Here is a 12,712-nt window from a genome sequence, read left to right as displayed (position 1 = left end):
TGCACAACTAGAAGCTTGGTCTACCTTGGCAGAACTTCAAATCATAGTCCACATTCCTAAAATTTCAACTTGGATGTGTCTGAATCCCATGCAGTATAAGAACAAGAAGTTTTTCTCTGTTCAATAGGTTTTGTTGTTTAGTGGGGACTTAAATGTCTTATTACAAGTAGTTCGACACTTCAATTAAGTGCTATCTTTAAACATATACATTTAGTTAGCAGTTTATTTTATTAGACACTTTTTCTGTTTTCTTCTTAAAAGGTTGGTAATTATTTTCCAAATGTTTATTGTACGTCTGTCTTTGCTTAGAATAACTTCTTATGATAAATTTTAAAATTATACATGTTCTAATTACATGCCTTTCACTTTCACATTCAATCTCCTAAAATCATGTCTAAATCCCAAATAAAGAATACAAATTATTTGGAACAAATGTCATGACTCATGCTAATGGACAAACTAAAAATCGCCAACCTTTTAGCTTTTGATCAGAGCTCGTTAGGGTTATTAATGGATAGTTTTCATTAGACCACTATGGTCCTGATTGACAGAAACACTTCTTTCTCACTCTTGATCAAACACACACATACACAGCTCAATACCGAGGAAAAAATAAAACAAGAACGTGTGAAAGGAAGATGAAGTACAGCCACTTGTTTTTAATAGAAAATTGTGTCTTCATAGAGCCTTGGCAAGGTCATACTCACCTTGGAATCACCATGACCACTGAGGGGAACTAGCTATCCTTGGACAAATACCTCTTACTTAGCAGTTATATTAGAGAGGTGGGGGAATGTAAGAAATAAAAGATTGAGGAGGGGCCACAATTATTGTTGAAAGAACTCATAGATGTGGGTTTTTTCTTCTTTGATTCTTCAATAAATTAGTAAACCTGTCCAACATAATCTGGAAATCTTTCTCTAAGTTAAAGAACCATTTGGGACTTTAACTATATAGTAGTTCCCCCTTTGAACCCAGAATTCCCAGGCTAAAGATTAGTGAGTTAAACCACAGAGCCCCATGCCTTCCCTGCAGCAAGGTTAATAATTACACCCCATTTAATGTCTAGAATCCCATTTTCAACCAAAAGCCTTTAAGTAGCAAATCTCACAGTATGTTTCATTAGAGATTATACCTAATGATTAAGCTGAAATATGAAGTTTTAAAAATTATATGCAAAACCTAAAGATGTGCCCCAGAGCAGCCTAAAGTATGGACAACTCCCATTACCACAAACTTTTCAGTTTTGATATTCCAGAAATCTCTCTTCCGATCTCTCTCCCCCTCTCCCAGGTGCTCCTGCGAGTGCTCCACCCCACTAAGAAGAAACAAAGTTTACCCAAATTCTCCAAAATTGAAAATCTAAGATGAGCGATGTGGATTCAAGAGAATTCAACCTGATGGCTCATCTAACAAGGAGGCTCCCACGTCCTCGGAAAGGCAATCACTAGGGTCTTAGTTCAGATTTTAACCTGCAGATTTCTCATTGAGGCCCCACTTCTCAAAACTACAGAGAGCACGCTTCCTCATGGACAGATCACTTAGACTAAGGAGAGCCTGATCTCCTGCTGGTCATCAGGTGCGCGTGTGTCTCCTACCTCCACCAGCACGTGAGAAAGAGCAGAGAAAAGAAGGACAAAACCAAACAGATCCTTGATTTTTTTCAGAAATACAACGTGAAGAATCGGTAAAAATGATCTTTTCTGCTGACTCCGAGAACACAGACTAGCAAGATTCAAGAAGAGAAAGCTCCAAGTAGTTCTGTATGAGACATCGATGGAAATTTTCATTGGGGGTAGAGCAGAGAAGAACTGGACAAAGGAAGAAGACAGAGGAGGCCAAGAAGGAAGGTCAAAGGCCGGAGCCTGAATTGGCCTTGGAGACCAAGGTACTTTTAATAATGGGGAAGTATGACATTCAGTTCAAAAACTGTTTAGCCCTCAAAATGAGTGCCTTGAACCAAGCAAATGTACAAGTTCTTCAACAAAGGTCATTGCCAATGGAGTTAAAAATCAATCCTAGCAACCAAGAGAGGCTAAAGAGTAGTCAAGTCCGTGAGGACGGTGCCATGTTGCTTGGCTCCTAGGGCATAAGCACAAAGCCTAGCACATAGTAGGCATACAATAAATCCTTGTGAAGTGAATAACGCTCATTTCATACAGCTCCAGATTACACTGGAGAGACAATAAATGTATCACTAAAAGGTTTAGCTACAGCTAATTTTAGCTCTGCAACAAAATCTAAATAGATGGTGACCATGAAGACCTTAAAGTTACTTGCAACATCCCACTCACTCGGAACAACCAGGCATGCACGAGGCAAAGAGACGTCTCTCTTAACTGTTGATTAGGAATATTTGAAAGTACAGGGAATTAAAACTATTACCAGCCTGTTAATGCTAGGTACTCTGCAGACCTCCCAGAGACTTACCATTTAACCAGGCAGGGCTGATGCATGCGTTCAAGCCCTATCAGCTAAAGACTAACCAGAAACGGGAACAAACTTACAGTCCCATGAAATTGTATTTATTGACTTGGTGCAGCAAAAGACAGCATTTGGAGAAAGCCCAGGACAAGGCTGAGAAAGAAGGAGGAGGGAATCATCTTTTGTAAGGTCTGACTTCTCCTTGAAGGATTCTGAGGCCGTGTCTACGGGAAGCAGATTCAGTTCTGGATTGACTGCAGTTTGGAGGTGAGATCAAAAGCAGAGAGTAAGTAGGGGTTGTTATGTGGTGAGGACAGTTGAGCAATTAAGGGTCTCCCAGGAAAATATGGGCAGCACAAAGCAGGCCTGAACTGTTCAGCAGTAAAAAAGCAGGAACCACTTAGAGAGGGGTCCCACGACCATGGGAGAAGCAATGTCATCGGCAAACTTTGCAGCTGGCTTGCTGCGGGTCCATCATCCAAGCCTGACTAAAGGCAAGGCTGTCTCTGCCTCTCTTCTATCCAGCTGACTTCCACTCCCCCAGTAAGAGACAGGCTTTGACTCTTACACAGATGTAAATATCATATACTCTCCCTTAAGCAAGTTGTAGAAAGGGACATTTTCAGAACCTTCATCTAAGAGAAACAGGTGAAAATATGAACCATCCTGACCAATAACCGTAATCCCACGTGCAGCTGCACAGTCCTCCAAGCAAAGCCCTAGCCCAGCACCTGTGCCCTGGGTAACAACGGTGGGTTTGCTTCCCTGTCTCCTCCCCTACACTCTACACCCCTCAAGAGGAAGAGCGGGGAAGTCTTCATTCCTGTCTGGCACCCCCCACGGCCCCCAGCCCAGCACACGTGCTCCCGAGCCAAGCAGTCTGCTAGTCTCCTTTTTTTTTTTTTTAAGATTTTATTTATTTATTTGACAGAGAGAGGCAGCCAGCGAGAGAGGGAACACAGCAGGGGAGTGGGAGAGGAAGAAGCAGGCTCCCAGCGGAGGAGCCTGATGCGGGGCTGGATCCTAGAACGCCGGGATCACGCCCTGAGCCAAAGGCAGACGCTTAATGACTGAGCCACCCAGGCGCCCCTGCTAGTCTCTGTCTATACGATGTGCACCAAGGCCTCTCACGTGGTAAACCAGACTGTGCACTCCAGACAACCACTTAAGACTGTCCCCCTCCAAAGGACATGCTACACAGGGCAGGATGGCTGGCAAGGTCCACAACTCTATGTCAAAGAAGGAAGCTTCCATTTGAAGAGTTCACCAATGACTTTGTTGCAACATGATGGCATCAAGAGCACTTCAACAGCCCTGCACAGACTGGATTGAATCCCCACCTAATCGAATCCCTTATCGTCTGGTACTAGAGAGCTGCACACATCCATCTTTTCAGCAAGACTATAAACTCCTGGGGGTGAGAGGTTATGCATGTCTTGCTGAGTTTACCCCCCATGCTCTGCCTACCGTGTTGTGCTGTATAGGCGCCCAAGCCCACGAAGGCAAAGCCGATGAGGTGGAGAAACAAGGAGAAACTCCTTCACTTAAAGCAAAAGGGTAAGAGCACAGTGGGGCTGGTAAGGAAGAGGAAAAGTAGCCCACGTGCAGATTAGAGGCTCCCAGCCCTGGAGGACAGAGCACTCCCACAGCCAGCTTAGGTGGCAGAGGAAAGAGAAAAGCTGGTGAGTTGACTTGGAATGTGGAAGCATCCTAAGAGATCTATACCTGGGCTGGGAGGAGGGGAGAAGGAAGCAAAGAGAGGACCGGGAAGACGTAAACAAGAAATGAGCTGCCAAGGTCAGAAGATGAGCAATCATTTTTATTAAGACCACCATTGATGGAGGGAGTGTGGGAAGAAAGAGGAGAATACGGCTATAAAATATGACTGAGAACTAGGAGCAAGAGTCCAAGCCTGATCTAGAAGCTTCCTTTATCTGGATATTAGTGAAAGCAAGCTGGGTATGTAGGGAGATGACGGAAGTCTGCTTTGAGCCCACCGTGCTGCCCCATCTTGGAGCAGGTGCAAACCCCCACAGAGACGCCTTCTCAGTTTCTAATTATTTCCTTTTGCTTCTTCCCCCCCTTTCCTCCTGCCATCCAAAGTGTGGGCCAAATGAGACCATGCACTTCTGGGGCGCCTGGGTGGCACAGTTGTTAAGCGTCTGCCTTCAGCTCAGGGCGTTATCCCAGAGTCCTGGATCGAGCCCCGCATCGGGGTCCCTGCCCCGCTGGGAGCCTGCTTCTTCCTTTCCCACTCCCCCTGCTTGTGTTCCCTCTCTCGCTGGCTGTCTCTGTCAAATAAATAAATAAATAAAAATCTTTAAAAAAAAAAAAAAGGCCATGCGCTTCTTTGGGGTTAGTGGAAGAGGTCCATTAGAGTTCTGCCTTTCTCTGTCCTGGTGATACGGTCACAAAGAAGAGGTACAGGCCTGGCTGTCCTTTCAGCGTCTCTTTGAAGATGAGCCTCATGGAACAGAAAAGCAGTGACCGAAACCACAAAAGGACTTCAAATGTCAAGGTGACATGCACATTCTCATTACTGTGATCTGTGGTCAGCAAGGGGATACCACTGTGTCTACATTATTAACTATCTAAAGAGCACCCAATCATATTGTGGGCTTGGGTGAGGGTGCTGTGGGAGAAGGGAAGGAAGGCCGCTAACTCCCAGCACCCATTGGCTGGGCTTCCTACCACATGTGTGAAGGGAGCCGCGGTGGCCAGGACACAAAGGTACACATCCAGCAGAATGCCTCTGAACTGTAAAGGGTCTTCCTATAGTAACATGTGCTGGGGATTCTAGAATTAATATGTTAAAGCAATGAAGATAACTGAATCACGTACACTGGTGTGATGGCCTTCATTACATAGCCCAACACAGGCAACTCAAACAGTATGACATTATCTCAGGTTTGAGGGAAATGCCCCCAATTTTGATAAGTAACGTTACTCACCCTTGATACCGGAACATCTCTGAATAAGCTTGGTCTTTGCTGTTCCCTGAAATATCCCCCCTTGAACCCACCCTCCACCATCCGATTCTATGTATCCATGTTCTACACCCACTTCAAGAATTCTCTGGACCCCTCCCTGTGACTGGGAAGAAGATAGGTTATCTTCCTCCCAAGAACAGCGGTCATCAATAGCCTTTAACAAGGGGTGCCACCTTTTCTCTGTAGATAGAATGCTGAATGAAATCACCACCTTAGATCAAGAAAACAGTGTCTAATTGTTGGAGAGGATGTGGAGAAAGGGGATCCCTCCTACATTGTTGGTGGGAATGCAAGTTGGTACAGCCACTCTGAAACAGTGTGGAGGTCCCTTAAAAAGTTAAAAATTGAACTACCCTATGACCCAGCCATTGCACTACTGGGTGTTTACCCCAAAGATACAGACGTAGTAAAGAGAAGGGCCATATGCACCCCAATGTTCATAGCTGCATTGTCCACAATAGCCAAATCATGGAAGGAGCCGAGATGCCCTTCAACAGATGACTGGATTAAGAAGCTGTGGTCCATATATACAATGGAATATTACTCAGCTATCAGAAAGAACGAATTCTCAACATTTGCTGCAACATGGACGGCACTGGAGGAGATAATGCTAAGTGAAATAAGTCAAGCAGAGAAAGACAATTATCATATGATTTCTCTCATCTATGGAACATAAGAACTAGGAGGATCGGTAGGGGAAGAAAGGGATAAAGAAAAGGGGGGTAATCAGAAGGGGGAATGAAACATGAGAGACTATGGACTATGAGAAACAAACTGAAGACTTCAGAGGGGAGGGGGTGGGGGAATGGGATAGACTGGTGATGGGTAGTAAGGAGGGCACGTATTGCATGGTGCACTGGGTGTTATACGCAACTAATGAAGCATTAAACTTTACATCGGAATCCGGGGATGTACTGTATGGTGATTAACATAATATAATTTAAAAAATGCATGAAAAAAAAAGAAAAAAAAAAGAAAACAGTGTCTATAGTTTTTGTGAAAGCCTGGTGTCTATCAAGTCTGTTCTCAAATTCTGAACACAGGTAGTCCTCTAACTTTAAACTTGCTGAATTCTAAAAGTTTGATTGTAAATCAGTTGTGGAAAAGAGAGAGGTATTTCCCCACAGTAAGAATTACACACATAATAGGTTCTCAGAACAGCTCACAAAAGCTACTGCTGTGCCTCAAACAACAGAATACAGTAGAACCGAGAGTCAGAGTAACGTCTTCATGAGAAAATGCACTCACACTTCCCTTTTGGGTATGCCAGGAGCCCCAAACTTTCCCTTCCTGGCAATGAAAGTAGGGGCTCCCCTTGCTCAAAGTGGGCTCTGGGTGTGGTCCTGGTGTGGACTTCGGGGAGGAGCGTCTCTGTGTTGAAGATCGAGACCAGGGATGCCGGGTGAGGGGAAGGAATACATCCTTGGCTAGACTGGGAGGGAGACTGAGGAGGACAGGAGGGCGACAGAGGGGCCCAGGGAGGAGCAGGGCTTGGGTAGTCGGAGAGCACAGACTGCTGCTCTTCACCACCGCTCCCGTCTCCTCTGCATGCCCAAACTGCTCCTACTTCTTTCTCTTCGTCTCCTCTGGAAGGCTGGTGGGGAAGGGCCGAGCGGAACTGAAAGGTGACAGCAGGTCTATGCAGTCAGAAGAAAGGAGAAGAGGAGGAAATCACCAGTGAGAAATAAAGGGGAAGAGATGCAGTCTCCTAGTTGGAGGAAGGGGTGGGTTTCTCACAGGTAAGATGTGCATCCATCAGTCAGAACCTTGTCTGTGGGGCTGGTGCACAGACCTGCCCATAAGAGACACCAAGAAGAGCTACCACTCCTCAGTGGAAGAACACTCAGCACATTAGAGTCCGTGTGAATGCTTCCCCTTATGAAGGATAATCTGTTTAAGGAAGTGTATTTGAAAAATTCATTGCACACCTGTTGCACATTGTCAACACCCTCATCAAAGACATAGAACCCAGAGCACATGTATGCTCGCTTTTAAAGAATTCACACCCCTCAAATTCTATCACAGAAATTTGGCCTTGGTCACCAATTTCAAGCAAGGTAGCTTGCTTTGAACAGTTGCATATCCTTCAAACAAAATTCCATCCAGAACCAATGATGCGCTGTTGTACTTTTTACTACTTGCTACCGATTCTAACTAGTGGTCATTCTTCAGCTATAACATAAGCAAAACCTGAAACATGGATACCTTTGTCCACAAATGATTAGAATGCCGTCCAAATTTTAAGACATGCTATAAGAAATACAAAAATGGCATTGTTATTTTTTTGAACCTTCAAGATACTGTTCACATTACCTCTGTATTAACAACTTCCATAGGTCTCTTCTTCATTTCTCCTATGTCCAAGTAACTGGGGGAGGAAAACAAAACAGTAAGGGTTTCTTTTATTGCTTTGGAGTGAGTTACATAAATTCCTTACAAAAAATTATTGAAAACTAAAGCAAACCATAGGAAATACTTCAGCCTAAAGCAAAAATCCATAGCTACTAATTAAAAGCTCTTAGGGTAGCAGGAACTGCTCTGAGCATCACCAGCAGAGACATGTCTTCTTCACCCAACTTCAACGAAACAGAAGTCTTAGAAACACATACTTCTTCGAGGGGACATTTTTCCCCCACAATGGCTGGCCCCTGACTATCTATGGGGTATTTCTAATTCTTACACCAGTTTTGATAGAAAGAGTAGTCTGCATGTACAGGTCCTTAAAGGTTCCATTAATCATATCCTTTAGGTCAAAACAAAGGAAGTACTGGGACCCCTGGGTGGCTCAGTCAGTTAAGCAACCGATGACTCTTGGTTTCGGCTCAGGTCATGATCTCACAGTCGTAGGATCTAGTCCCACATTGGGCTCTGGGCTCAGCTTGGAGTCTGCTTCAGATTTTCTCTCCCTCCTACTCACTCTCTCTCTCTCTCTCATATATAAATACATAAAATCTAAAAATCATCAAAAACAACAACAAAGGAAGTACTGATAGCAAGCATTAAACCACCTGTGAAAGGCTGGGGAATCTTCTTCCCTATGAAAACACTTTCATGATATGGAAATGCTCAGCCACGGGGGATGGTTTAGGGCGTTGGTTTGGCTAAAATGCGCATGGGTGGACTAGTTAACCTCTGGAGACCCCTATTACTAAATTACTAGTTGCTATAGATTAACTAGTGAGCCTTCTTTAGCTATAATGTGAGTGCAAACTGCAAACTACACTTTTGTCAACCTCAAGCCCTAAGTCCATCCCTGTGATCTGGTTCCACTGTCCTTCACCCATAGCAGGTGCTAAATAAATGTTTTAATATAAAAAATAAGTATAAATCTAGCATTTAATTTATACCCATAGATACAAAGATACAACTACCATAATTGCTGAGCTGTCAAAAAAAGAGTTTATATTAGAATTCATTTCTGCTATGTTTTGTTATTGTGGTTGCATTTTTGGATAGAATGCTTTAGTTAATCAATACCACTGGGAATTATATTTTTTTTCACATGAACAGTGTTTACATAAGACAGTGCAAGACTCCCCCTGTTTAGCAATAAAATGGCTCTTTTGCAAATCTGCAGGGACTGATTTCTGACAAAAGAGCAAAAGAGCTTAACTGCCACGTGCAGAAAAGTGATCTCAGATCCATTAATGAAGTAAAGTCAACTTCCAAAAACACATAGGAAAATTTTTAAGGAAAATAACTATCTCTAGAATTCCCCACTATAAAATAAAGGTTGAATAGCTACCCCAAGTTTAATTGTGGTTTCAAAAATATTAGGAAAAATCTGAGTAAAAAAAATTCAAGAAAGAAGTTGATCGTTTTCATTTGAATAATTTTTTTCTACCATTGATAAGTTCCCCAACATCCTTTAGGGCCTAAATGACATAAATTACCTTCAATATCTTCTGGGCTTTCTTCTTTTTTTTTTTTTTTAAAGATTTTTTAATTTCTTTATTCGACAGAGATAGAGACAGCCAGCGAGAGAGGGAACACAAGCAGGGGGAGTGGGAGAGGAAGAAGCAGGCTCATAGAGGAAGAGCCTGATGTGGGGCTCGATCCCATAACGCCGGGATCACGCCCTGAGCCGAAGGCAGATGCTTAACCGCTGTCTTCTGGGCTTTCTTCTGTTCTGCCAGTTGCTCCATGTTATGTAAACTTGCAACTGCTAAGCTTCAAATATATTCAGCATTTAAATCTTCTGGGCTTATCATCATAACCATAGATACTACTACTTTAACAGAAATAAATAAACCATTCATCTGTCAGCATGGAAAACTAACCACGGAAACTGTTACAACAAACTCGGGGGTTTTCTCTATGTGAATTAAAAGCAAAACTAACCATGCAAATCTCTTATATCTACACAACGAATGACTTGAAGTACACTTTCTATTTGGTTTGGAACTGGACCTGTTTTTATCGTTTGAGCTGGTAGTGCCAAATAAACAGAAGAGAATATGAGTTACAAAAGTGAGTCTGCAATTTTGAGCTGTTAATAGATTCTGAAACAGAGTTCCATTCCCACGAAACTGCTGTTTTATGGGAATTATTTAATTTTTTAAAAATCAACAAAATACATGATGAAACTTGTATTGTGCATGGACACAGTGATGCTTTGTAGTTATATGACCTTTTGATGTTTACAAAGCACATTCACATCCACTGCAATTCACTTTTCTAACAACCCGGTGAGGCAGGCCTGCTGAGGCTCCTTGTGGGTATCAGGAAGCTGACTTGCTGAGTCAAGCGGCCTGCCCAAAGATACACAGCTAATAAAGAGCTCAGCCTCATGTCTCCTGATTTTTAAGTTCTAAGTATCTTTGAAGCACATCACTTCATTTAGTTCTTGTCTATGAAGTTAGACAAAGTATGCTAAAGGAGGTTTCCAGGAAGGGAAAATGAAACCCAAGTGTATCTGTCACCTTGCATTAAGAAGAATGTCTAGCAGAACAAAAAAGTGGAATGCTCAGAACTCAATTTAAGCACATTCAGGAAAGGAAAAGTGATATGAGACAATGTTAGTGATATTTGGGGAAATATTTCTATATAGTGAAAATGGGAATGCACAAGTCTGCACTTTACAGTAAAGATAATTTTTTGCTATCCTGAGCCCCAAGCCGAATTACTATAAAAATATAGTAACAACTATGAAATATAAAGTTTCCACGCGATCCAGTAGTTCCACTCCTAGGTATATAACCAAGAAAAATGAAAACTTGTACACAAGTGTTTCTAGCCGCATTATTTCATAGTAGCCCAAAGGGAAACAACCCAAATGTCTATCAATGGTTGAACAAAATGAGGCATAGCCATAACCACGGAATATTCTTCAACAATACAAAGAATGAACTGCTGATTCACACTACACTGGGAAACATTAGACCAAGTGAAAAAGGCCAGAAACACGAAAGGCCACATATTGTATAATTCCATGGATACGAAATATCCAGAACAGACAAATCCATACAGACAAATCCATACAGACAGAGAGTAAGCAGATTAGCAGTTGCCAGAGGATGGGGAGAAGGGGAAACTGGGAGGAACAGGCTTTCATGTTGGAGTGCTGGACATGTCCTAACATTAATTTATACTGATGTTTGCACAACTCCATGAACCTACTAAAATGACTGAAATAAGTAAAGTTTATGTTATGCGAAATATATCTCAATAAAACTGTAAAAAAAATCCTATGGAATATTAAATTCTACCTGTCCTCCAACACCTACCCCCACCAAAAACAATGTCCCTCAACTGTGAACTTCCACATGACTTTGTTTTTCTAACTGCAGTTATTCCTTTGTACTTTACGTTAAAATTACCAGTGTGCATGTAGTCTCTGTCCTGTTAGATCTCACACTCTTTAGGACAAGGAGTCACATCTTGTCCATTTTGTTCTCTTCGCAGATCTAAGCACAGCTTGCTAACCCACTGCACACCTACTGTGAGTGAGCTCCCTGCCAGGAACTGGGAATAAGCACCCATACTGACGCCCTGTACAGGAAGGTCTAGCCATCAAGTATCTACAAACAGACATAGAGACAAATACAGTAAGCCAATAAACTTTTCCAAGCATTATGCTAATAGCATAAACCTGCAGGCGGTGGGAGGAGGGTCACAACAGTGGGGCGTGGTCAGTTCTACTTGGAATGAAAGTTTGGAAGAATTTAAGCAGTGTGGAGGAAGTGGAGAAAGCCATTTTCTCCTCTGGTAACTACGTAGTATCCAAAACTAAATAATTTTTAAGAAATCGTTATTTAAACTCAAAAAAGCAGGTGCCAAGAAAAAAGAGGAAAGAAAAAACAGAACAGAATATGCTAAAGTACCAGTGTGGTCACTGAATACTTTTCTAAGATTCCTGTTCCTCCTGTTACCCAAGTGAAATTCCTTCCCCAGTCACACTTTCAACCCCCTACCCCAGCTGCAGCGGGAGCTCAGACAGGCAACCACGGGGGCAGCCCCAGCCCCCTGGAATCACAGCGGGTGGGCGAGGCGGGGCTCACTCCTTTGCTCAAGCGAACCGCACACTTTAATGCAACTTTAAATGGTGGTCGGAGGGGACAGACGGACTCACTTGAGCTTCTTGAAGGCTTCCTGGCCCCCGGCCACGTAGTTGCCCCCGCTCTGGATCTGGTCTAGCTTCCGGATGCGCTGCCCGGTCCGGGGAGTATAGATGTTCCTGACGGCTCCGAAGGGCGCCTGAACGCCACCCGTCACCTCCTTCAGAAAGACGTCGAAGCTGGACACCTTCTTCTCATGGATGACGACGCGGCGTCCCGCGAAGAAGGGGTCCCCGTTGCGGTATACAAGCACGCTCTTCACGACCGGCTGGGACAGGTGGCTGGACCTGGCGCCTGTGCGGCTCATCTTCCCCGCGGGACGCCGCCCTGCTGGCTTCTCGGGGGAGGTGCCTCTGCAGCCCAGCTGCCTCACCGCACGCACCCCGCGAGGTCGCCTGCTGAAACCAACGCGAAACAGACGAGCCCGCGGTTAAAAAAAAAAAAAAAAAAAAAAAGTGGAGCAACGGCCGAGCGCCAGGAGTGCACCCCAAGGAGACCCTGCAGGCTGCGGGACTCACGGTCCACGTCCAGGTATTTCACCATAGTCTGCACAGCCAATCAGCGTTCGCCGTGCGCGCAGCACACCTGCTTCGCACTCTATGGGCAGAGCCCAGGTGTAGCCACCTCCGGACAGGAGCACGCGAGGGCTTTACGCCCGCAAGCCGAGGGGGCGCCGGAGGGAGAGGTGGGCACGCACGCTCACACGCACACACGAATTAGAAAGATGCTCCAACTCTCACA

General features: G+C 44.0%; 1 protein-coding gene across 2 annotated transcripts in view; it reads right to left on the bottom strand.

Moving 5' to 3' along the window:
* The window catches only part of DCDC2 (doublecortin domain containing 2), a 142,718-nt gene extending 130,333 nt beyond the window's left edge, over positions 1–12,385 (bottom strand). For both annotated transcript variants that reach the window (XM_034660256.1, XM_002923759.4), the window contains exons 1-2: positions 11,986–12,385; positions 7,728–7,782 (exon numbers count right to left, since the gene is read on the bottom strand). In XM_034660256.1, coding sequence (XP_034516147.1) covers positions 7,728–7,782; positions 11,986–12,278 — 348 coding nt within the window. In that variant the 5' untranslated portion in view covers positions 12,279–12,385. The remainder of the gene's footprint in view (positions 1–7,727; positions 7,783–11,985) is intronic.
* Between the last annotated feature and the right edge of the window lie 327 nt (positions 12,386–12,712).

Source organism: Ailuropoda melanoleuca, chromosome 5, assembly GCF_002007445.2.
Source record: "Ailuropoda melanoleuca isolate Jingjing chromosome 5, ASM200744v2, whole genome shotgun sequence".
Classification (NCBI taxonomy): Eukaryota; Metazoa; Chordata; class Mammalia; order Carnivora; family Ursidae; genus Ailuropoda; species Ailuropoda melanoleuca.
This window is presented reverse-complemented; position numbering and strand designations above follow the sequence as displayed.